Source organism: Phoxinus phoxinus (assembly GCF_949152265.1).
Source record: "Phoxinus phoxinus genome assembly, chromosome: 22".
NCBI classification, from domain to species: Eukaryota; Metazoa; Chordata; class Actinopteri; order Cypriniformes; family Leuciscidae; genus Phoxinus; species Phoxinus phoxinus.
The window spans coordinates 929,480-952,733 of record NC_136897.1 but is presented as its reverse complement, the minus strand read 5'-3'; the positions used below and the strand labels follow the sequence as shown (position 1 = coordinate 952,733).

Below are 23,254 nucleotides of genomic sequence, written 5' to 3'. Positions count from 1 at the left end.
AACAAATAATCAAAGTACAAGCAAAAGCATAAATAAATGCAATATAACAATAAACAGTGCTTTTCAGGTGCAGAAATGTAATAAAGCACATGTAAAATAACACTGCATAAAAATATATACTTAACATGCTTAATTAAACATCCTTATTAAACGTAATAAGGTTATTCAGCTGTGAGTGTGTTTGTCATTTGATTAACATTAAAAAACATTGTAGTTTAAGCTTTTCTACTGATATTTATATTTTATTTTATTCAGCTTTATTTTAATTAGCAGAAATGTTTTATCTCCTCTCATCTCGAGTCGTCTGAATTAAAACATCATCTAAAACGTTTACAATAGAGTGAAGTTTTCTGATTGGGTTAGGGTTAAAACTCAGCTGGTGAAGAACCACTTTAAAAAACACATTTTGATAGAAAATAAACATTAGAAATGGGCATACAATTAGATTCCAATAAACAATCCAAATTGTTGGATCCATTTTGGATAGTTGGGAATGTTTGTAATAGTTTTAGTTGACGATAATAACCCTATTTAGAACGTTATGAGTGAGTAAATGACCGTTTTATCATTTTTTGCTTTAATCAACCATGAGCATCTGAACATTTAATACGACCACGACTGATTTTATGTATTTTTTTAGACATTGGAGACAGAAGTGTGCCTGTGATCTCCTCGTCGGAGTAAGTATTATTGCACTCTGGGTGTGTTTACAGTACGATATATCGGCCACAGTATCGGTATCGGCCGATAAATGTTAATTTTTTATGAAATTGTCCGATGGCTAAGCCACGCCCCCTCCACTCACTCGGACGGTCAACGTGACGGGCGCGATGGCAGCGGTCACAGTCGGAGACACTTCACAGGCGGCAATTGATGATTTCTGGAGACTATATATCATCTGGAAGTCACCAAAAGGGCCTTAACTATGCATTGGAGGGTTATATTAATAATTTTATTGTTGAGAAGGTCGATGAAAAGCTTCAGCTCCAGGCAAGAATGTACAGGTCAGTGTAAACGTGATAAACCGCACAAAAAAAAAAAAAACACAAAGTTCCCCAGTTGTTTTGGTAGAAAGTTGTCTAAAATGTTGTGCTTCAATATGTAAATGGTTCATGATCAAATTAAATATGTAACTTACAGGTCTAAAAGTTGCATACGTTTCCAGGACAAGCCTTTTTACCATCTTTACCGTGAGTAGCGTTAGTCGACCTCTACAGTATTTACATGAGTCATTCAGCACAACATTGCTAACATCTGTTATCTCGGATATTTACAGATACGTTAATGAAGCTAAGTGAAATGATGCAGAACGCAGCTAGAAGCTAACGTTAACGTTTTCTGTTACGTTAGAGATGTTAAAGATAACGTTCAAATACGTTGTTGACTTTCCTTAGAACACATGTAGACATCCTTGTTTAATGTATCCAGGTTTAGTTGGTGTTGTGGTCTCCCGCATAACTTAGTCCAGAGCAGACGCTGATCTCGGCTGAGATGTGGCGTGGGAACGGGTCGTCGCCTCTCGGGACTCCTGTGTCGGAGTTGATGTGCCCCATGCACACCGTTGACCATTTTACAAGAAAAAACATATAAAAACGAATGAAAACTGACTAACTGCAATGCAGTCCAATGGACGTGGAAGCTGAGAATGTCCGAGTGTATTGGGTTAGCTATGCGCACTGTGATTGGCTCATCGCGTTTGGGGGCGTGGCTTGGCCATAGGTCAATTGTTAAACGGCCCAGTAATAAAATCTGGCTGATATATTAAAGCCGATAAATACTGTATTATTTCCTTCAGCTGAGACTCTTCAGATGCGACTGTTCATCATGATGGGTTTAAACTGTTGAAATATGATTGGAATCACTTCAAAAAGGAAAATACAGTAAAGTGCAGCACAAGTCTGTCATATCGGCTACATAACATTATAATGAGAACATCATAATTGTGTGTTTGGGATGTGGATTTTAATGCTGAGACTTGTGGTTTTGTAATCAGACTCTCAAAAATTATATAAAATTTTTGATTTAGATTTATCTGCCAATATATTGGTTATCAGCTTTCAAATATAAAGAATTATCGGTTATCGGACGATCTTCATATCGGTGCATCCCTAGTTTGCAGTTATTCTCATGCACGCACTTCATGCTTAATAATCAATGGATTAATTTCTTCCAGATACCAGAAGCGGCTCAGCTGGGCGCGGACGGCTCTCCGGATGCAGGGATTGGAGGATGAGTCTGTCAATCATGCGCTTCAGATTCTCACAAAACCAGTGGAGTTTGACATCGAGGAGGAAGAGAGCCGAGGACGAGTGGAATCTCAGGCCGAAAGTGTCGATGTGTCGTGTGAGGCTGATTTAAATCTGGGTCCGACTGAGACTGCTGGGTCTCAGCGCCAAGGAAACCCGGTTCATGACCCTCTGGCTGAAGACTATCCTGAAGAACCGGAGCGGCTCGACCGGCTCGCTGAACCCGGCGTGAAGTGCCGGAGACACGACGACTGGCTCGCTCACTGCGGCTGTAGAGCGCCTGACAGCCGGCGGAGGAGTCCAGAGCCGGTCCAGCCCGACGCCTGTGAATATGTCCTGGTGGAGGAGGAGGGGGACTCTACAGAGGATAACGTCTCCATGGTAAACCCTAGAGGCCTGTTCACACCGGGACGAATTTGCCCGCGATATTCGCCGACGTTTGACGCCTCGTGACTAAACAAAGGGCGCCAATGTGAGTGTGCACACCGACGCGTAAAACGCCACGCTTAAAAGCGTAATTAAAAAAAAAACGCCTCGGGTTCGTTTTTTTGGTTTGACGTGCCGCGTCAAAAACTATCCGACCAATGAGATTGGCGCTTTTGCTCACGTGTCTGGAGCTTCTGAAGTTACAGTAAAACACAACTTGGGGGCGCTCACACACAAAACGGTCTTGCCGAGCGTAACGCGAAGAAGATATGCGCCAAGTATAGCGTCTACACTGCCGGGAATAAGACGAGGAAGAAGCCAGACGAGATGAATGTAGAGCTGTTGGTGTCGGAACATAAAGAACTAGACAAACGTGCCAGCGGCTACGCGGGGTATTTCTGTTTTACATTAAGCGCCATCTAATGTCAGGGAATGAATTTGCATGTTCACTCGGCTCATCGTCAGTGAAAATCGCTTGGGTGTGAACACAAAAAACGCTGACGAATAATGCGCGCCGATATTCGCCCCGGTGTGTATGAGCCTTAACTCTAACTAGATTGTAGTTCTGGAAAACCCTTGAAAACAGCCATATTTATGAAAAGTGCTTGAATTATTGAATCACACAAAATTACCGCTGGCACCCGTCTGATATCGAGCCATTCCGCATGACATAATGTGATATTGCTCATATAAATATACAAGTATATGATAGTTTCATTCTTCAGCTCAATCATATATACATGGGTGAGAAAAATCCGGAGAGCGATCTCTGTGTCATAGTGTCCTCTCAGTGGTTAAAGCTTCCAGTTATTGTGTGTTGCACTTTATTAGTGTATTTTTGTTTATCTATTCACCTTTTTTAGAATTTGAAAGATAATAAATATTGTTTGATAAGTGAGATCTCTGATTATAGTCCTTGAAATCCAAAAAGTAGTGCTTGAAAAGCCCTGGAATTAAATTGTACAGAATCTACGAACCCTGAAAAGAATATCTCACAGTCTCCACAAATGAAAGGAAGAGCGACGTCTGGTCGTAATGCTAATGCTGATTAGCCAGAGTTTCAACCAAGGATCTTTCGCACACAAAAAACCCAAGGTTTAGCAGATTTAGCGTTGACTGTTGTAGCGGATGGATATGCTAATTATCTATACATGGATGATGCCAAAAATATCATATCACGATTTTGTTCAGGAAAATCACAATTCATGATTTTTTAAGTGATGGTTTTACTATTGTGCAAGTGCCTGAGCATTACAGCGGAACTAACTCCCTATTTTACACAATGCAAATTCATATTAAAGCTGCCAAAGTTATAATTCAGTTGATATGATTTTCTCTTGATTAACATTAATGATGAGCGACTGCTGTTGCTTGAAGACGTCATGCACGGATCATAACCTTTAGACATAACCATCTGTGTGTATGGACACATCGTGTGTGTTGGACAGTGTAAGCGCAGTAAGACACCGAAGATAACTCGGTTGAGCACTCATGCGCTGTTTGACAGGCTTTTGCTGGACCTTCACGATCACAAGTTGTGATCTCACACACCCTTCTGTAACATTTCACCAGTGTTGGCTCTTTTTACAGTAATAATATCAAAGATGGCGACTGAAGAGTCTCAGGACTTTAGACACGAGTCCAATCGAGCCGCGGTTCATCAGTCAAATCTTCATTTATATCGGTCTTCATTTATTTATCAGCTTTTTAAATAAATATATATAATGTGCAGAGATTGTTTAAACAACATCCCGACACAAGTTAAAAAGTGTTCACTAAAGCCACTTCTCCAACATTTATATTGGGTTTCCCGGGAATGCGGTTGCGAGTCCTGAAAGTGTACGGGAGTGAGATCCTGTAAACTGTGTGTGAACATAACCGCATGTAGGACTGGAGGACAGTTCTCTGGCCTTTTACAGCTTTAACTATTCATTAAAAGTCCTAATCCACTAATTATGAACAACTGGAAAAGTCAGGAAATGTTTAGGTCAGAAAGTGAGGAGTGCTTCATGCATGTTTATAGAAGAGCTTGGTTTCAAAGACACTTTAGTGTAAAATAATAATTATTAGCGATGTAACGATGCGATACATATCTCGATACTGAACTCACGATACTATATTATTGCGATACTCCAAGACATATAATATGAGGTTAACAAAAAATTACCTGTAGATTAAAATGCTAAATTTCATATTAGATTGTGTGTGTAAATGAATATGATGGACTTGGTGCTGAAACCCAAAGCACAGGACAATAGAGACTCCAGAATAACAATATTCATGATTCTGAAGCTGGAAATACTGAATTATTGTAGACCAATATTAGGGCTGTACACGATTAATCGAATCCAAAAAGTGTTTACATAATATGTGTGTGTATTGTGTATACTTATTTTGTATATATACCGGTAAATACACACATGCATGTATATATTTAAGAAAAATTTGTTATTTATGTATAAAATAGTTCTATTTATATATAATATAAATCATATAAAAATATATATGCTGTATATAAATGCAAATATTTCTCAAATATATACATGCATGTGTGTGTATTTATATATATATATATGCAGAATAATTATTATACACAGTACACACACATATATTATCGAAACAAACTTTTATTTTGGATTCGATTAATCGTTTACAGCCGTAATGCTTTCACTGTCACTGACTAGATATATTTAAAATAATGTCGGACACTTTTTACTGGTAACATCAGACATCTGGCATTATCAGGACACACACATATTCCCACACTGCATTATTATCAGTGTTGGGGAAATGCATTACAAGTCACTTGAGTTACGTAATCAGATTACTTCAAGTAACTAGTAAAGTAACGCATTACTTTTAAAATTTACAACAAAATATCTGAGTTACTTTTTCAAATAATGTTTTCCCATTTATTGACTGACAGCTCTCCTGTCCTCATGTTGAGACAAATCAAAGTGCAGGTGTGTGTGTGTGTGTGACCATGATGTTTATTGTAGTTCTAGATTAAATGTGAGCATTTACTCATCTCACTTGCACAAAAAAATATTCAATATTCCTCAAAATGAATAAAATCAGTGAAATTCAGAATCTGAATACTATGCAAACCTCCAATAACTAAATATGTTCAATAAAACATACATTTTTATGCATTTAATCTCACTTTATTGACCAATGTACTTGCTTCTGACCTTCGATGATTCAGTAAATAAGCAGAAATGACTATAGATAGATAGAAAGGTTTGCTTTCCTCTACTGTACACATGTCCTTTAGCCTGAGGATTATTATTTCACTTTTGGTGTGAAAGGCTCTTTACATTTGCCCAAAAATATCACTTTTGTGTTATAAAAAAACAAGCTCAGCAACGCAAAAGTAACGTAACGCATTACTTTTCTAAAAAAGTAACTAAGTAATGCAATTACACTGCAAAAAATGCTTTTCTTACTTAGTATTTTTGTTTTGTTTCCAGTCCAAATATCTAAAAATTATTAAATCAAGAAGCATTTACTTAGAGAAGTAAAATGACATTAGAAATTATATTTTGTTTTAAGATAAAAAGAAAGTAATTTAAGTAATTTTTGCTTAAAACAAGCAAAATTATCTGCCAATGGGGTAAGCAAAAAAATCTGAATTCAAATGGAAACCAAGAATTTTTTGCTTACCCCATTGGCAGATAATTTTGCTCGTTTTAAGTAAAAATTACTAAAATTACTTTCTTTTTATCTTAAAACAAAATAGAATTTCTTATGTCATTTTACTTCTCTAGTAAACGCTTCTTGGTTTAAGAATTTTTAGATATTTGGACTGGAAACAAAACAAAAATACTAATTAAGAAAGTATTTTTTGCAGTGTAGTCACTTTTTAAGGGAGTAACGCAATATTGTAATGCATTACTTTTAAAAGTAACTTTCCCCAACACTGAGTATTACATTATATATAGCAGTGTAATGTAGTTCTGACACTAAAACTCTGAAAATTAGTTTTAATTGTTTTTGGGGGGTGAACTATACACAACACATATTGTTGCATTTCTGTATTGCGATATATTGTGACATGATATATTGTAACACCGCTAATAATGATGCACTTCTCCAGTGTTAGTGTTAAGGATGAAGCTGGCAGTAATGACCTCTGTTCTTCTCTCAGGACCCGCTGGGCAGGTGTGTGTGCCGCATAAACCCGTTCCCCATGATGGAGTATCTCCAGCTGAGCTATGAAGAAGTGAGTGACTAACGTCTGTGTGATGATGCATTACCCAGAAACCCTGCCGTCAACACATCGGACATCGCTGCGATTCCTCTGTTATTACCGCAGTGCTGCATCAGTGTGGTCTCGTGCCGCTGGTTTATCTGTGCGCTTGAGTTAAATGGAGTTTAGTAGAGCTTTTATTGTCACAGCTGGATATAGTCGAGCCATCTGAGCCAATCCAAACAACAGAAGTGAACGTCTTATCTACTGTATTCTCATATATAAGTGTTAATTCAGCCTCCCTCAACAACAGCTGACTGACATGACCACTCCTCTGGTTAGCATGATCACATCATTCTCCCGTTAAAGACACCCTCGAGTCCAGGAGCGATGTGTGGTGTTTTATAATGGATCATTCCTCCTGCCGGCTGTGTGCTTCACCTCTCTCTGACATCCCCGGGGTCGCTTCTCTGAGCGCTGCCGAGGGCTCGAACCACAGCCAGTGTGATTTAGGAGACATCCTAACATAACCTTGTTAGCAACCGAGCAAATCAGTTGAGAAGCGATGCGGAATCATTAGTCTCCTAACAAGATGCTTGTGTTTCTATTTCAGGCGTTCTTTCTGGTTTATGCTCTTGGATGCTTGTCCATTTATTACAGCGGGGTGAGTTTTACCGTCTTTACTGTGTGTCTGATGGGGTGTGTTTCCCGAAAGCATCGTTAGCCAACTATAGTCGTGAGTTCTGTTGTTATCAGCAGTTCAGCGAGTCGGTGTTTCCCGAAAGCATCGTTAGCCAACTATAGTCGTGAGTTCTGTTGTTATCAGCAGTTCAGCGAGTCGGTGTTTCCCGAAAGCATCGTTAGCCAACTATAGTCACGAGTTCTGTTGTTATCAGCAGTTCAGCGAGTCGGTGTTTCCCGAAAGCATCGTTAGCCAACTATAGTCGTGAGTTCTGTCGTTATCAGCAGTTCAGCGAGTCGTGTTTCCCGAAAGCATCGTTAGCCAACTATAGTCGTGAGTTCTGTCGTTATCAGCATTTCAGCGAGTCGGTGTTTCCCGAAAGCATCGTTAGCAAACTATAGTCACGAGTTCTGTCGTTATCAGCAGTTCAGCGAGTCTGTGTTTCCCGAAAGCATCGTTAGCCAACTATAGTCGTGAGTTCTGTTGTTATCAGCAGTTCAGCGAGTCGGTGTTTCCCGAAAGCATCGTTAGCCAACTATAGTCACGAGTTCTGTCGTTATCAGCAGTTCAGCGAGTCTGTGTTTCCCGAAAGCATCGTTAGCCAACTATAGTCGTGAGTTCTGTCGTTATCAGCAGTTCAGCGAGTCGTGTTTCCCGAAAGCATCGTTAGCCAACTATAGTCGTGAGTTCTGTCGTTATCAGCATTTCAGCGAGTCGGTGTTTCCCGAAAGCATCGTTAGCAAACTATAGTCACGAGTTCTGTCGTTATCAGCAGTTCAGCGAGTCTGTGTTTCCCGAAAGCATCGTTAGCCAACTATAGTCGTGAGTTCTGTTGTTATCAGCAGTTCAGCGAGTCGGTGTTTCCCGAAAGCATCGTTAGCCAACTATAGTCACGAGTTCTGTCGTTATCAGCAGTTCAGCGAGTCTGTGTTTCCCGAAAGCATCGTTAGCCAACTATAGTCGTGAGTTCTGTCGTTATCAGCAGTTCAGCGAGTCGTGTTTCCCGAAAGCATCGTTAGCCAACTATAGTCGCGAGTTCTGTCATTATCAGCAGTTCAGCGAGTCTGTGTTTCCCGAAAGCATCATTAGCCAACTATAGTCACGAGTTCTGTCGTTATCAGCAGTTCAGCGAGTCGTGTTTCCCGAAAGCATCGTTAGCCAACTATAGTCGCGAGTTCTGTCGTTATCAGCAGTTCAGCGAGTCTGTGTTTCCCGAAAGCATCGTTAGCCAACTATAGTCGCGAGTTCTGTCGTTATCAGCAGTTCAGCGAGTCGTGTTTCCCGAAAGCATCGTTAGCCAACTATAGTCGCGAGTTCTGTCGTTATCAGCAGTTCAGCGAGTCTGTGTTTCCCGAAAGCATCATTAGCCAACTATAGTCACGAGTTCTGTCGTTATCAGCAGTTCAGCGAGTCGTGTTTCCCGAAAGCATCGTTAGCCAACTATAGTCGCGAGTTCTGTCGTTATCAGCAGTTCAGCGAGTCGTGTTTCCCGAAAGCATCGTTAGCCAACTATAGTCACGAGTTCTGTCGTTATCAGCAGTTCAGCGAGTCGTGTTTCCCGAAAGCATCGTTAGCCAACTATAGTCGCGAGTTCTGTCGTTATCAGCAGTTCAGCGAGTCTGTGTTTCCCGAAAGCATCGTTAGTCAACTATAGTCGCGAGTTCTGTCGTTATCAGCAGTTCAGCGAGTCGGTGTTTCCCGAAAGCATCGTTAGCCAACTATTGTCACGAGTTCTGTCGTTATCAGCAGTTCAGCGAGTCGGTGTTTCCCGAAAGCATCGTTAGCCAACTATAGTCGCGAGTTCTGTCGTTATCAGCAGTTCAGCGAGTCGGTGTTTCCCGAAAGCATCGTTAGCCAACTATAGTCACGAGTTCTGTCGTTATCAGCAGTTCAGCGAGTCGGTGTTTCCCGAAAGCATCGTTAGCCAACTATAGTCACGAGTTCTGTCGTTATCAGCAGTTCAGCGAGTCGGTGTTTCCCGAAAGCATCGTTAGCCAACTATAGTCGTGAGTTCTGTCGTTATCAGCAGTTCAGCGAGTCGGTGTTTCCCGAAAGCATCGTTAGCCAACTATAGTCGCGAGTTCTGTCGTTATCAGCAGTTCAGCGAGTCGGTGTTTCCCGAAAGCATCGTTAGCCAACTATAGTCGTGAGTTCTGTCGTTATCAGCAGTTCAGCGAGTCGTGTTTCCCGAAAGCATCGTTAGCCAACTATAGTCACGAGTTCTGTCGTTATCAGCAGTTCAGCGAGTCGTGTTTCCCGAAAGCATCGTTAGCCAACTATAGTCGTGAGTTCTGTCGTTATCAGCAGTTCAGCGAGTCTGTGTTTCCCGAAAGCATCGTTAGCCAATGATAGTCGCGAGTTCTGCCGTTATCAGCAGTTCAGCGAGTCTGTGTTTCCCGAAAGCATCGTTAGCCAACTATAGTCGTGAGTTCTGTCGTTATCAGCAGTTCAGGGAGTCGGTGTTTCCCGAAAGCATCGTTAGCCAACTATAGTCGTGAGTTCTGTCGTTATCAGCAGTTCAGCGAGTCGTGTTTCCCGAAAGCATCGTTAGCCAACTATAGTCACGAGTTCTGTCGTTATCAGCAGTTCAGCGAGTCTGTGTTTCCCGAAAGCATCGTTAGCCAACTATAGTCACGAGTTCTGTCGTTATCAGCAGTTCAGCGAGTCGGTGTTTCCCGAAAGCATCGTTAGCCAACTATAGTCACGAGTTCTGCCGTTATCAGCAGTTCAGCGAGTCGGTGTTTCTCGAAAGCATCGTTAGCCAACTATAGTCGTGAGTTCTGTCGTTATCAGCAGTTCAGCGAGTCGTGTTTCCCGAAAGCATCGTTAGCCAACTATAGTCGTGAGTTCTGTCGTTATCAGCAGTTCAGCGAGTCGGTGTTTCCCGAAAGCATCGTTAGCCAACTATAGTCACGAGTTCTGCCGTTATCTGCAGTTCAGCGAGTCGGTGTTTCCCGAAAGCATCGTTAGCCAACTATTGTCACGAGTTCTGTCGTTATCAGCAGTTCAGCGAGTCGGTGTTTCCCGAAAGCATCGTTAGCCAACTATAGTCACGAGTTCTGTCGTTATCAGCAGTTCAGCGAGTCGGTGTTTCCCGAAAGCATCGTTAGCCAACTATAGTCGTGAGTTCTGTCGTTATCAGCAGTTCAGCGAGTCGGTGTTTCCCGAAAGCATCGTTAGCCAACTATAGTCGTGAGTTCTGTCGTTATCAGCAGTTCAGCGAGTCGGTGTTTCCCGAAACCATCGTTAGCCAACTATAGTCGCGAGTTCTGTCGTTATCAGCAGTTCAGCGAGTCGGTGTTTCCCGAAAGCATCGTTAGCCAACTATAGTCACGAGTTCTGTCGTTATCAGCAGTTCAGCGAGTCGTGTTTCCCGAAAGCATCGTTAGCCAACTATAGTCGCGAGTTCTGTCGTTATCAGCAGTTCAGCGAGTCTGTGTTTCCCGAAAGCATCATTAGCCAACTATAGTCACGAGTTCTGTCGTTATCAGCAGTTCAGCGAGTCGTGTTTCCCGAAAGCATCGTTAGCCAACTATAGTCGCGAGTTCTGTCGTTATCAGCAGTTCAGCGAGTCTGTGTTTCCCGAAAGCATCGTTAGCCAACTATAGTCGCGAGTTCTGTCGTTATCAGCAGTTCAGCGAGTCGTGTTTCCCGAAAGCATCGTTAGCCAACTATAGTCGCGAGTTCTGTCGTTATCAGCAGTTCAGCGAGTCTGTGTTTCCCGAAAGCATCATTAGCCAACTATAGTCACGAGTTCTGTCGTTATCAGCAGTTCAGCGAGTCGTGTTTCCCGAAAGCATCGTTAGCCAACTATAGTCGCGAGTTCTGTCGTTATCAGCAGTTCAGCGAGTCGTGTTTCCCGAAAGCATCGTTAGCCAACTATAGTCACGAGTTCTGTCGTTATCAGCAGTTCAGCGAGTCGTGTTTCCCGAAAGCATCGTTAGCCAACTATAGTCGCGAGTTCTGTCGTTATCAGCAGTTCAGCGAGTCTGTGTTTCCCGAAAGCATCGTTAGCCAACTATAGTCGCGAGTTCTGTCGTTATCAGCAGTTCAACGAGTCTGTGTTTCCCGAAAGCATCGTTAGCCAACTATAGTCGCGAGTTCTGTCGTTATCAGCAGTTCAGCGAGTCGGTGTTTCCCGAAAGCATCGTTAGCCAACTATTGTCACGAGTTCTGTCGTTATCAGCAGTTCAGCGAGTCGGTGTTTCCCGAAAGCATCGTTAGCCAACTATAGTCGCGAGTTCTGTCGTTATCAGCAGTTCAGCGAGTCGGTGTTTCCCGAAAGCATCGTTAGCCAACTATAGTCACGAGTTCTGTCGTTATCAGCAGTTCAGCGAGTCGGTGTTTCCCGAAAGCATCGTTAGCCAACTATAGTCACGAGTTCTGTCGTTATCAGCAGTTCAGCGAGTCGGTGTTTCCCGAAAGCATCGTTAGCCAACTATAGTCGTGAGTTCTGTCGTTATCAGCAGTTCAGCGAGTCGGTGTTTCCCGAAAGCATCGTTAGCCAACTATAGTCGCGAGTTCTGTCGTTATCAGCAGTTCAGCGAGTCGGTGTTTCCCGAAAGCATCGTTAGCCAACTATAGTCGTGAGTTCTGTCGTTATCAGCAGTTCAGCGAGTCGTGTTTCCCGAAAGCATCGTTAGCCAACTATAGTCACGAGTTCTGTCGTTATCAGCAGTTCAGCGAGTCGTGTTTCCCGAAAGCATCGTTAGCCAACTATAGTCGTGAGTTCTGTCGTTATCAGCAGTTCAGCGAGTCTGTGTTTCCCGAAAGCATCGTTAGCCAATGATAGTCGCGAGTTCTGCCGTTATCAGCAGTTCAGCGAGTCTGTGTTTCCCGAAAGCATCGTTAGCCAACTATAGTCGTGAGTTCTGTCGTTATCAGCAGTTCAGGGAGTCGGTGTTTCCCGAAAGCATCGTTAGCCAACTATAGTCGTGAGTTCTGTCGTTATCAGCAGTTCAGCGAGTCGTGTTTCCCGAAAGCATCGTTAGCCAACTATAGTCACGAGTTCTGTCGTTATCAGCAGTTCAGCGAGTCTGTGTTTCCCGAAAGCATCGTTAGCCAACTATAGTCACGAGTTCTGTCGTTATCAGCAGTTCAGCGAGTCGGTGTTTCCCGAAAGCATCGTTAGCCAACTATAGTCACGAGTTCTGCCGTTATCAGCAGTTCAGCGAGTCGGTGTTTCTCGAAAGCATCGTTAGCCAACTATAGTCGTGAGTTCTGTCGTTATCAGCAGTTCAGCGAGTCGTGTTTCCCGAAAGCATCGTTAGCCAACTATAGTCGTGAGTTCTGTCGTTATCAGCAGTTCAGCGAGTCGGTGTTTCCCGAAAGCATCGTTAGCCAACTATAGTCACGAGTTCTGCCGTTATCTGCAGTTCAGCGAGTCGGTGTTTCCCGAAAGCATCGTTAGCCAACTATTGTCACGAGTTCTGTCGTTATCAGCAGTTCAGCGAGTCGGTGTTTCCCGAAAGCATCGTTAGCCAACTATAGTCACGAGTTCTGTCGTTATCAGCAGTTCAGCGAGTCGGTGTTTCCCGAAAGCATCGTTAGCCAACTATAGTCGTGAGTTCTGTCGTTATCAGCAGTTCAGCGAGTCGGTGTTTCCCGAAAGCATCGTTAGCCAACTATAGTCGTGAGTTCTGTCGTTATCAGCAGTTCAGCGAGTCGGTGTTTCCCGAAACCATCGTTAGCCAACTATAGTCGCGAGTTCTGTCGTTATCAGCAGTTCAGCGAGTCGGTGTTTCCCGAAAGCATCGTTAGCCAACTATAGTCACGAGTTCTGTCGTTATCAGCAGTTCAGCGAGTCGTGTTTCCCGAAAGCATCGTTAGCCAACTATAGTCGCGAGTTCTGTCGTTATCAGCAGTTCAGCGAGTCTGTGTTTCCCGAAAGCATCATTAGCCAACTATAGTCACGAGTTCTGTCGTTATCAGCAGTTCAGCGAGTCGTGTTTCCCGAAAGCATCGTTAGCCAACTATAGTCGCGAGTTCTGTCGTTATCAGCAGTTCAGCGAGTCTGTGTTTCCCGAAAGCATCGTTAGCCAACTATAGTCGCGAGTTCTGTCGTTATCAGCAGTTCAGCGAGTCGTGTTTCCCGAAAGCATCGTTAGCCAACTATAGTCGCGAGTTCTGTCGTTATCAGCAGTTCAGCGAGTCTGTGTTTCCCGAAAGCATCATTAGCCAACTATAGTCACGAGTTCTGTCGTTATCAGCAGTTCAGCGAGTCGTGTTTCCCGAAAGCATCGTTAGCCAACTATAGTCGCGAGTTCTGTCGTTATCAGCAGTTCAGCGAGTCGTGTTTCCCGAAAGCATCGTTAGCCAACTATAGTCACGAGTTCTGTCGTTATCAGCAGTTCAGCGAGTCGTGTTTCCCGAAAGCATCGTTAGCCAACTATTGTCACGAGTTCTGTCGTTATCAGCAGTTCAGCGAGTCGGTGTTTCCCGAAAGCATCGTTAGCCAACTATAGTCGCGAGTTCTGTCGTTATCAGCAGTTCAGCGAGTCGGTGTTTCCCGAAAGCATCGTTAGCCAACTATAGTCACGAGTTCTGTCGTTATCAGCAGTTCAGCGAGTCGGTGTTTCCCGAAAGCATCGTTAGCCAACTATAGTCACGAGTTCTGTCGTTATCAGCAGTTCAGCGAGTCGGTGTTTCCCGAAAGCATCGTTAGCCAACTATAGTCGTGAGTTCTGTCGTTATCAGCAGTTCAGCGAGTCGGTGTTTCCCGAAAGCATCGTTAGCCAACTATAGTCGCGAGTTCTGTCGTTATCAGCAGTTCAGCGAGTCGGTGTTTCCCGAAAGCATCGTTAGCCAACTATAGTCGTGAGTTCTGTCGTTATCAGCAGTTCAGCGAGTCGTGTTTCCCGAAAGCATCGTTAGCCAACTATAGTCACGAGTTCTGTCGTTATCAGCAGTTCAGCGAGTCGTGTTTCCCGAAAGCATCGTTAGCCAACTATAGTCGTGAGTTCTGTCGTTATCAGCAGTTCAGCGAGTCTGTTTTTCCCGAAAGCATCGTTAGCCAATGATAGTCGCGAGTTCTGCCGTTATCAGCAGTTCAGCGAGTCTGTGTTTCCCGAAAGCATCGTTAGCCAACTATAGTCGTGAGTTCTGTCGTTATCAGCAGTTCAGGGAGTCGGTGTTTCCCGAAAGCATCGTTAGCCAACTATAGTCGTGAGTTCTGTCGTTATCAGCAGTTCAGCGAGTCGTGTTTCCCGAAAGCATCGTTAGCCAACTATAGTCACGAGTTCTGTCGTTATCAGCAGTTCAGCGAGTCTGTGTTTCCCGAAAGCATCGTTAGCCAACTATAGTCACGAGTTCTGTCGTTATCAGCAGTTCAGCGAGTCGGTGTTTCCCGAAAGCATCGTTAGCCAACTATAGTCACGAGTTCTGCCGTTATCAGCAGTTCAGCGAGTCGGTGTTTCTCGAAAGCATCGTTAGCCAACTATAGTCGTGAGTTCTGTCGTTATCAGCAGTTCAGCGAGTCGTGTTTCCCGAAAGCATCGTTAGCCAACTATAGTCGTGAGTTCTGTCGTTATCAGCAGTTCAGCGAGTCGGTGTTTCCCGAAAGCATCGTTAGCCAACTATAGTCACGAGTTCTGCCGTTATCTGCAGTTCAGCGAGTCGGTGTTTCCCGAAAGCATCGTTAGCCAACTATTGTCACGAGTTCTGTCGTTATCAGCAGTTCAGCGAGTCGGTGTTTCCCGAAAGCATCGTTAGCCAACTATAGTCACGAGTTCTGTCGTTATCAGCAGTTCAGCGAGTCGGTGTTTCCCGAAAGCATCGTTAGCCAACTATAGTCGTGAGTTCTGTCGTTATCAGCAGTTCAGCGAGTCGGTGTTTCCCGAAACCATCGTTAGCCAACTATAGTCGCGAGTTCTGTCGTTATCAGCAGTTCAGCGAGTCGGTGTTTCCCGAAAGCATCGTTAGCCAACTATAGTCGTGAGTTCTGTCGTTATCAGCAGTTCAGCGAGTCGGTGTTTCCCGAAACCATCGTTAGCCAACTATAGTCGCGAGTTCTGTCGTTATCAGCAGTTCAGCGAGTCGGTGTTTCCCGAAAGCATCGTTAGCCAACTATAGTCACGAGTTCTGTCGTTATCAGCAGTTCAGCGAGTCGTGTTTCCCGAAAGCATCGTTAGCCAACTATAGTCGTGAGTTCTGTCGTTATCAGCAGTTCAGCGAGTCGGTGTTTCCCGAAAGCATCGTTAGCCAACTATAGTCGTGAGTTCTGTCGTTATCAGCAGTTCAGCGAGTCGGTGTTTCCCGAAAGCATCGTTAGCCAACTATAGTCACGAGTTCTGTCGTTATCAGCAGTTCAGCGAGTCGGTGTTTCCCGAAAGCATCGTTAGCCAACTATAGTCGCGAGTTCTGTCGTTATCAGCAGTTCAGCGAGTCTGTGTTTCCCGAAAGCATCGTTAGCCAACTATAGTCACGAGTTCTGTCGTTATCAGCAGTTCAGCGAGTCGGTGTTTCCCGAAAGCATCGTTAGCCAACTATAGTCGCGAGTTCTGTCGTTATCAGCAGTTCAGCGAGTCTGTGTTTCCCGAAAGCATCGTTAGCCAACTATAGTCGTGAGTTCTGTCGTTATCAGCAGTTCAGCGAGTCGGTGTTTCCCGAAAGCATCGTTAGCCAACTATAGTCGTGAGTTCTGTCGTTATCAGCAGTTCAGCGAGTCTGTTTCCCGAAAGCATCGTTAGCCAACTATAGTCGCGAGTTCTGTCGTTATCAGCAGTTCAGCGAGTCTGTGTTTCCCGAAAGCATCGTTAGCCAACTATAGTCGCGAGTTCTGTCGTTATCAGCAGTTCAGCGAGTCTGTGTTTCCCGAAAGCATCGTTAGCCAACTATAGTCGCGAGTTCTGTCGTTATCAGCAGTTCAGCGAGTCTGTGTTTCCCGAAAGCATCGTTAGCCAATGATAGTCGCGAGTTCTGCCGTTATCAGCAGTTCAGCGAGTCGTGTTTCCCGAAAGCATCGTTAGCCAACTATAGTCACGAGTTCTGTCGTTATCAGCAGTTCAGCGAGTCTGTGTTTCCCGAAAGCATCGTTAGCCAATGATAGTCGCGAGTTCTGCCGTTATCAGCAGTTCAGCGAGTCTGTGTTTCCCGAAAGCATCGTTAGCCAACTATAGTCGCGAGTTCTGCCGTTATCAGCAGTTCAGCGAGTCGTGTTTCCCGAAAGCATCGTTAGCCAACTATAGTCACGAGTTCTGTCGTTATCAGCAGTTCAGCGAGTCTGTGTTTCCCGAAAGCATCGTTAGCCAATGATAGTCGCGAGTTCTGCCTTTATCAGCAGTTCAGCGAGTCTGTGTTTCCCGAAAGCATCGTTAGCCAACTATAGTCGCGAGTTCTGTCGTTATCAGCAGTTCAGCGAGTCTGTGTTTCCCGAAAGCATCGTTAGCCAATGATAGTCGCGAGTTCTGCCGTTATCAGCAGTTCAGTGAGTCGGTGTTTCCCGAAAGCATCGTTAGCCAACTATAGTCGCGAGTTCTGTCGTTATCAGCAGTTCAGTGAGTCGTGTTTCCCGAAAGCATCGTTAGCCAACTATAGTCACGAGTTCTGTCGTTATCAGCAGTTCAGCGAGTCGTGTTTCCCGAAAGCATCGTTAGCCAACTATAGTCGCGAGTTCTGTCGTTATCAGCAGTTCAGCGAGTCTGTGTTTCCCGAAAGCATCGTTAGCCAACTATAGTCACGAGTTCTGTCGTTATCAGCAGTTCAGCGAGTCGTGTTTCCCGAAAGCATCGTTAGCCAACTATAGTCACGAGTTCTGTCGTTATCAGCAGTTCAGCGAGTCGTGTTTCCCGAAAGCATCGTTAGCCAACTATAGTCACGAGTTCTGTCGTTATCAGCAGTTCAGCGAGTCGTGTTTCCCGAAAGCATCGTTAGCCAACTATAGTCGCGAGTTCTGTCGTTATCAGCAGTTCAGCGAGTCGTGTTTCCCGAAAGCATCGTTAGCCAACTATAGTCGCGAGTTCTGTCGTTATCAGCAGTTCAGCGAGTCGTGTTTCCCGAAAGCATCGTTAGCCAACTATAGTCGCGAGTTCTGTCGTTATCAGCAGTTCAGCGAGTCGGTGTTTCCCGAAAGCATCGTTAGCCAACTATAGTCGCGAGTTCTGTCGTTATCAGCAGTTCAGCGAGTCGGTGTTTCCCGAAAGCATCGTTAGCCAACTATAGTCACGAGTTCTGTCGTTATCAGCAGTTCAGCGAGTCGGTGTTTCCCGAAAGCATCGTTAGCCAACTATAGTCGCGAGTTCTGTCGTTATCAGCAGTTCAGCGAGTCGGTGTTTCCCGAAAGCATCGTTAGCCAACTATAGTCGCGAGTTCTGTCGTTATCAGCAGTTCAGCGAGTCGGTGTTTCCCGAAAGCATCGTTAGCCAACTATAGTCGCGAGTTCTGTCGTTATCAGCAGTTCAGCGAGTCGGTGTTTCCCGAAAGCATCGTTAGCCAACTATAGTCGCGAGTTCTGTCGTTATCAGCAGTTCAGCGAGTCTGTGTTTCCCGAAAGCATCGTTAGCCAATTATAGTCGCGAGTTCTGTCGTTATCAGCAGTTCAGCGAGTCGGTGTTTCCCGAAAGCATCGTTAGCCAACTATAGTCGCGAGTTCTGTCGTTATCAGCAGTTCAGCGAGTCGTGTTTCCCGAAAGCATCGTTAGCCAACTATAGTCGCGAGTTCTGTCGTTATCAGCAGTTCAGCGAGTCGGTGTTTCCCGAAAGCATCGTTAGCCAACTATAGTCGCGAGTTCTGTCGTTATCAGCAGTTCAGCGAGTCGGTGTTTCCCGAAAGCATCGTTAGCCAACTATAGTCGCGAGTTCTGTCGTTATCAGCAGTTCAGCGAGTCGGTGTTTCCCGAAAGCATCGTTAGCCAACTATAGTCGTGAGTTCTGTCGTTATCAGCAGTTCAGCGAGTCGGTGTTTCCCGAAAGCATCGTTAGCCAACTATAGTCGCAACTTTGGCATTAACCTAACCCTAACCCATTAATTCGATCTCAAACAGATTAATTATCAGTATGATTACTCCAACACCTGCGTGACATCATCAACCATTGTGGTTGAACGACCAATTTGTGACAATATGGTTTCGGGAAACAGTCGTGACTCGCTAGATGATCTCTTCAACGATGTATCGTACTATAGTAGTGAAGCACGAGTTACAGCGCTGTACGGGAAACACACTCCAGTTTGTTTACGTCATTTAAATGTGTTGTTTATTAGTTGGCAGCTGAGTTCGGTCTGGTCTTGTGTGCTGTAGGAGGCGCTGTCAGTCGCTCAGGTTTGGACGATGTTTCGCTCTCTTCAGCCCAACTTCTCCTCCTCGTACGCGGCCTATCACTACTTCCGCAGTAAAGGCTGGGTGCCGAAGTCTGGAATCAAATATGGAACGGACTTAAGTAAGGATATTTCTCATAAAATCTCAACTGAAAATGTGAACTACATCAAACTGATTTATTTCCAATGCAGGGGTCATTTTAATTATACATTTTACAAGTAATTATACATTTTGCAAGTAATTAATTATACATTTTGCAAGTAATTATACATTTTGCGCAAGTAATTATACATTTTGCAAGTAATTATACATTTTGCAATTAATTAATTATACATTTTGCAAGTAATTATACATTTTGCGCAAGTAATTATACATTTTGCGCAAGTAATTATACATTTTGCGCAAGTAATTATACATTTTGCGCAAGTAATTATACATTTTGCAAGTAATTATACATTTTGCAAGTAATTCCACATTTCAGAGTTAAGAAGCGTCATTCACATTTGTGTATGTTTCAACATTGCTGTGATTTGGAATCCAACGTTTGATGCATGAATGTGAGTGTGATATTGCTTTTATACTGCAGTGTTATTGAAAACGGTGCTGACTTTACACTTAAGAAAAACATTGGTAACTTCACTTTTAAAGAAAAGGGCATTAGTGTAACAGTTTAAAAAGAAGTTTGAAACTACATTTTTAAACAAAAAATGGTAACGCTACACTTTTAAAGAAAAGGTAACACTACACTTCAAAGAAAAAAATGGGGAACTACACTTTTAAAGGAAAATACATCAGTGTTACATTTCGTGTGTAACACTACACTTAAAGAAAAGGTGTGTAACACTACACTTAAAGAAAAGGTGTGTAACACTACACTTAAAGAAAAGGTGTGTAACACTACACTTAAAGAAAAGGTGTGTAAAGAAACAGGGTAACTACATTTTTAATGAAAATGACATTCGTATAGCACTTTAAAAAGAAGTTTGGAACACTACACTTCTGAAGAGAAAATGTAACACTTTACACTTTTTGTAAAGAATTGTATTTTTAAAGAAAAAAAAATTGGTAACCCTACACTAAAACAAATTTGGTTTAACTTTATTTTAGTGTCCTTGTGTACTTACTATAGTTACTGTTGCACAATTACAAGCCCTAATCCTATAGGAAGTGCGTGTTGCTAATATTACTCATTACTTATTTGTGTAATTATTACACCGTAACCAGGACAGCTTATAATAAAGTGTAATCAAAGTTAATAACTTACATTCAAGTCAAATTGTGGCCAGTTCATGTATTCACTTTTCTACATCAATGAAAATCATTTCAAAAGAAGCCAAAGAATATCAAGCTTTGCATGTCAAGAAGCAACACACACTGAAAGCAGAAAACACACATAAATATATCCTTTAATGTTCATGCAAGAATAGTTGTCAGTTAGAACCGTGTAAACTGACTTGCATCTAATGTCATGTTCTCTTGTGTAGTGTGTGCCCGTCTGTTCACCAAAGCACTGTTGTTTATGGCGTGTCCCTCTGAAACATTTAGGCGTAACCCTGAGCTAACCGAGTCCAGCGGGCGAGAGATTTTCCAGCGGTGTGTGTGACACTGGAGGTGCACGGTGAATTATTCAGGTGCATGAAGCATTGCTTTCCTCGCGCTCAGACCCGCTGCGCTGAAACTCAGTCTTGGCCGTGAACTTCAGGAGTCATCGGTGGCGTTGACACATGACACACTCCAGCGCACTATAGATCGCTACAGCTCAGATTCTCTTTTGTTCTAGTGCTGATCCTTTATTTCTCTCTTTTCTAGTGCTCTACCGAAAAGGACCTCCGTTTTATCATGCAAGGTTTGTTCTCATGTTGAAAGTAGTTTGCTTTGTTGCATCAAGATACAGTCCAGCCGACATGCAAATCATAAATAATAAGCTTTAAAGGGATAGTTCACCCAAAAATTAAAATTAGCCCATGATGATTTACATAAGTCATGCTAGGTGTATGTGACATTCTTGTTTCAGACGAACACAATCAGAGTTATATTTAAAAATGTCCTGGCTTTTCCAAGCTTTATAATGGCCGTTTCTGTTTTGAAGTCCATAAAAGTGCATCTGTCCATCATAAAAGTGCATCTGTCCATCATAAAAGTGCATCTGTCCATCATAAAAGTGCATCTGTCCATCATAAAAGTGCATCTGTCCATCATAAAAGTGCATCTGTCCGTCATAAAAGTGCATCTGTCCATCATAAAAGTGCATCTGTCCATCATAAAAGTGCATCTGTCCATCATAAAAGTGCATCTGTCCATCATAAAAGTGCATCTGTCCATCATAAAAGTGCATCTGTCCATCATAAAAGTGCATCTGTCCGTCATAAAAGTGCATCTGTCCATCATAAAAGTGCATCTATCATCATAAAAGTGCATCTGTCCGTCATAAAAGTGCATCTGTCCATCATAAAAGTGCATCTATCATCATAAAAGTGCATCTGTCCGTCATAAAAGTGCATCTGTCCATCATAAAAGTGCATCTATCCATCATAAAAGTGCATCTGTCCGTCATAAAAGTGCATCTATCATCATAAAAGTGCATCTGTCCATCATAAAAGTGCATCTATCATCATAAAAGTGCATCTGTCCATCATAAAAGTGCATCTGTCCATCATAAAAGTGCATCTGTCCATCATAAAAGTGCATCTCTCCATCATAAAAGTGCATCTGTCCATCATAAAAGTGCATCTATCCATCATAAAAGTGCATCTATCCATCATAAAAGTGCATCTATCCATCATAAAAGTGCATCTATCCATCATAAAAGTGCATCTGTCCATCATAAAAGTGCATCTATCATCATAAAAGTGCATCTGTCCATCATAAAAGTGCATCTATCATCATAAAAGTGCATCTGTCCATCATAAAAGTGCATCTATCATCATAAAAGTGCATCTGTCCGTCATAAAAGTGCATCTATCATCATAAAAGTGCATCTGTCCGTCATAAAAGTGCATCTATCATCATAAAAGTGCATCTGTCCATCATAAAAGTGCATCTATCATCATAAAAGTGCATCTGTCCGTCATAAAAGTGCATCTATCATCATAAAAGTGCATCTGTCCATCATAAAAGTGCATCTGTCCATCATAAAAGTGCATCTGTCCATCATAAAAGTGCATCTATCATCATAAAAGTGCATCTGTCCATCATAAAAGTGCATCTATCATCATAAAAGTGCATCTGTCCATCATAAAAGTGCATCTATCATCATAAAAGTGCATCTGTCCGTCATAAAAGTGCATCTATCATCATAAAAGTGCATCTGTCCATCATAAAAGTGCATCTGTCCATCATAAAAGTGCATTTTTTATTTAACTCCGATTGTGTTCGTCTGAAAGAAGAATGTCATATACACCCGTGATGACTAAAGTTACTCTGAGTAAATCATGGGCTATTTTTCATTTTTGGGTGAACTATCCCTTTAAACTGAATTCAGAACCCAATTTATGCAGTTTTTTCACGTCACCTTCACTGCTTTAATATTGTATAATCCTTCAGAAGTGTGACTGAGGTGTGGTTGTGCTCAGCTACTCAGTGGTGGTGGAGAGAGCAGACGTGAGCTTCAGATCCTGCAGCTGGAGGACTCTCGCCGCTCTCAGCAGAACCACCGGCAACGTCTCCAAGGTAACACTACTGACATCAGCCCTGGACACCTGTCACTCACAGGAGATCAGCCAATAGCAGACCACAGCCATCCAATCAATTCCACACAGACAATCAAGCCCCGCCCACATGTGTTCTTGTTCCTGAAGCACTTCACTCGATATACGACACAATAGAGGAACTTAGTTTGATTACTGATATTTCTGACTCAACTAAAGTTGCAACTTTGGATGGAAACGCCGTGCGTGTGTTTGTGACGCTGTGTGTGTGTGTTTGTGACGTTGTGTGTGTGTGACGCTGTGTGTGTGTGTGGCGCTGTGTGTTTTCTGCGCAGGAACTGATGCTCTGCTACGTCATCACTCCGTCTGATCTGACAGAAGACATGCTGTCGTCTCCCGAGTGTGTGAAGCGGTTCACTGTACAGGTGTGTGTGTGTGTGTGTGAGAGTGTCTCTACACGTCTGGATCTGATATATGATGATATGATGGTGTGTTTCAGGAGGTGCTGCTGAGCAGATGGGTCTCCTCAAAAGAGCGAACCGAACAGGAGGACGTTTAATTCCTTTCTACATTCCTTACATGTTTATTTTGCTTCAAAATATTAGGTTGCTATTTATTTATTTTTTTAATAATGTGCAGAGACACAAGTTAAAGAGTGTTTAACAATAAATATACCAAGAGAAGACCCGTGTCCATTGTGTTATCTCTCCACTCCTCCATCATCGGGCCGAACGGTTCCTAAGGAATAATTAATGACGAAGACGAGACGAGTTCTTTATTAAACTCATAAAAGATCAAAATAATACAGGAAT

General features: G+C 43.0%; 1 protein-coding gene across 3 annotated transcripts in view; it reads left to right on the top strand.

The window, feature by feature from the left end:
* tsen2 (TSEN2 tRNA splicing endonuclease subunit) overlaps positions 1-23,133 on the top strand; it is a 23,993-nt gene extending 860 nt beyond the window's left edge. The window contains exons 3-11 of one of the 3 annotated variants that reach the window (XR_013795829.1): positions 641-680; positions 2,174-2,627; positions 6,820-6,894; positions 7,475-7,525; positions 18,778-18,916; positions 20,605-20,641; positions 22,339-22,464; positions 22,778-22,867; positions 22,942-23,123. Coding sequence is in view for 1 of the 3 variants with exons in the window: in XM_079596576.1 (XP_079452702.1) it covers positions 641-680; positions 2,174-2,627; positions 6,820-6,894; positions 7,475-7,525; positions 18,778-18,916; positions 20,605-20,641; positions 22,368-22,464; positions 22,778-22,867; positions 22,942-23,001 (1,043 nt within the window). In the remaining 2 variants the exon portion in view is untranslated. Of the gene's footprint in view, positions 1-640; positions 681-2,173; positions 2,628-6,819; positions 6,895-7,474; positions 7,526-18,777; positions 18,917-20,604; positions 20,642-22,338; positions 22,465-22,777; positions 22,868-22,941 lie in introns of all 3 variants that reach the window. The other 2 variants (XM_079596576.1, XR_013795828.1) reach the window with 2 other exon arrangements.
* Positions 23,134-23,254: the final 121 nt, after the last annotated feature.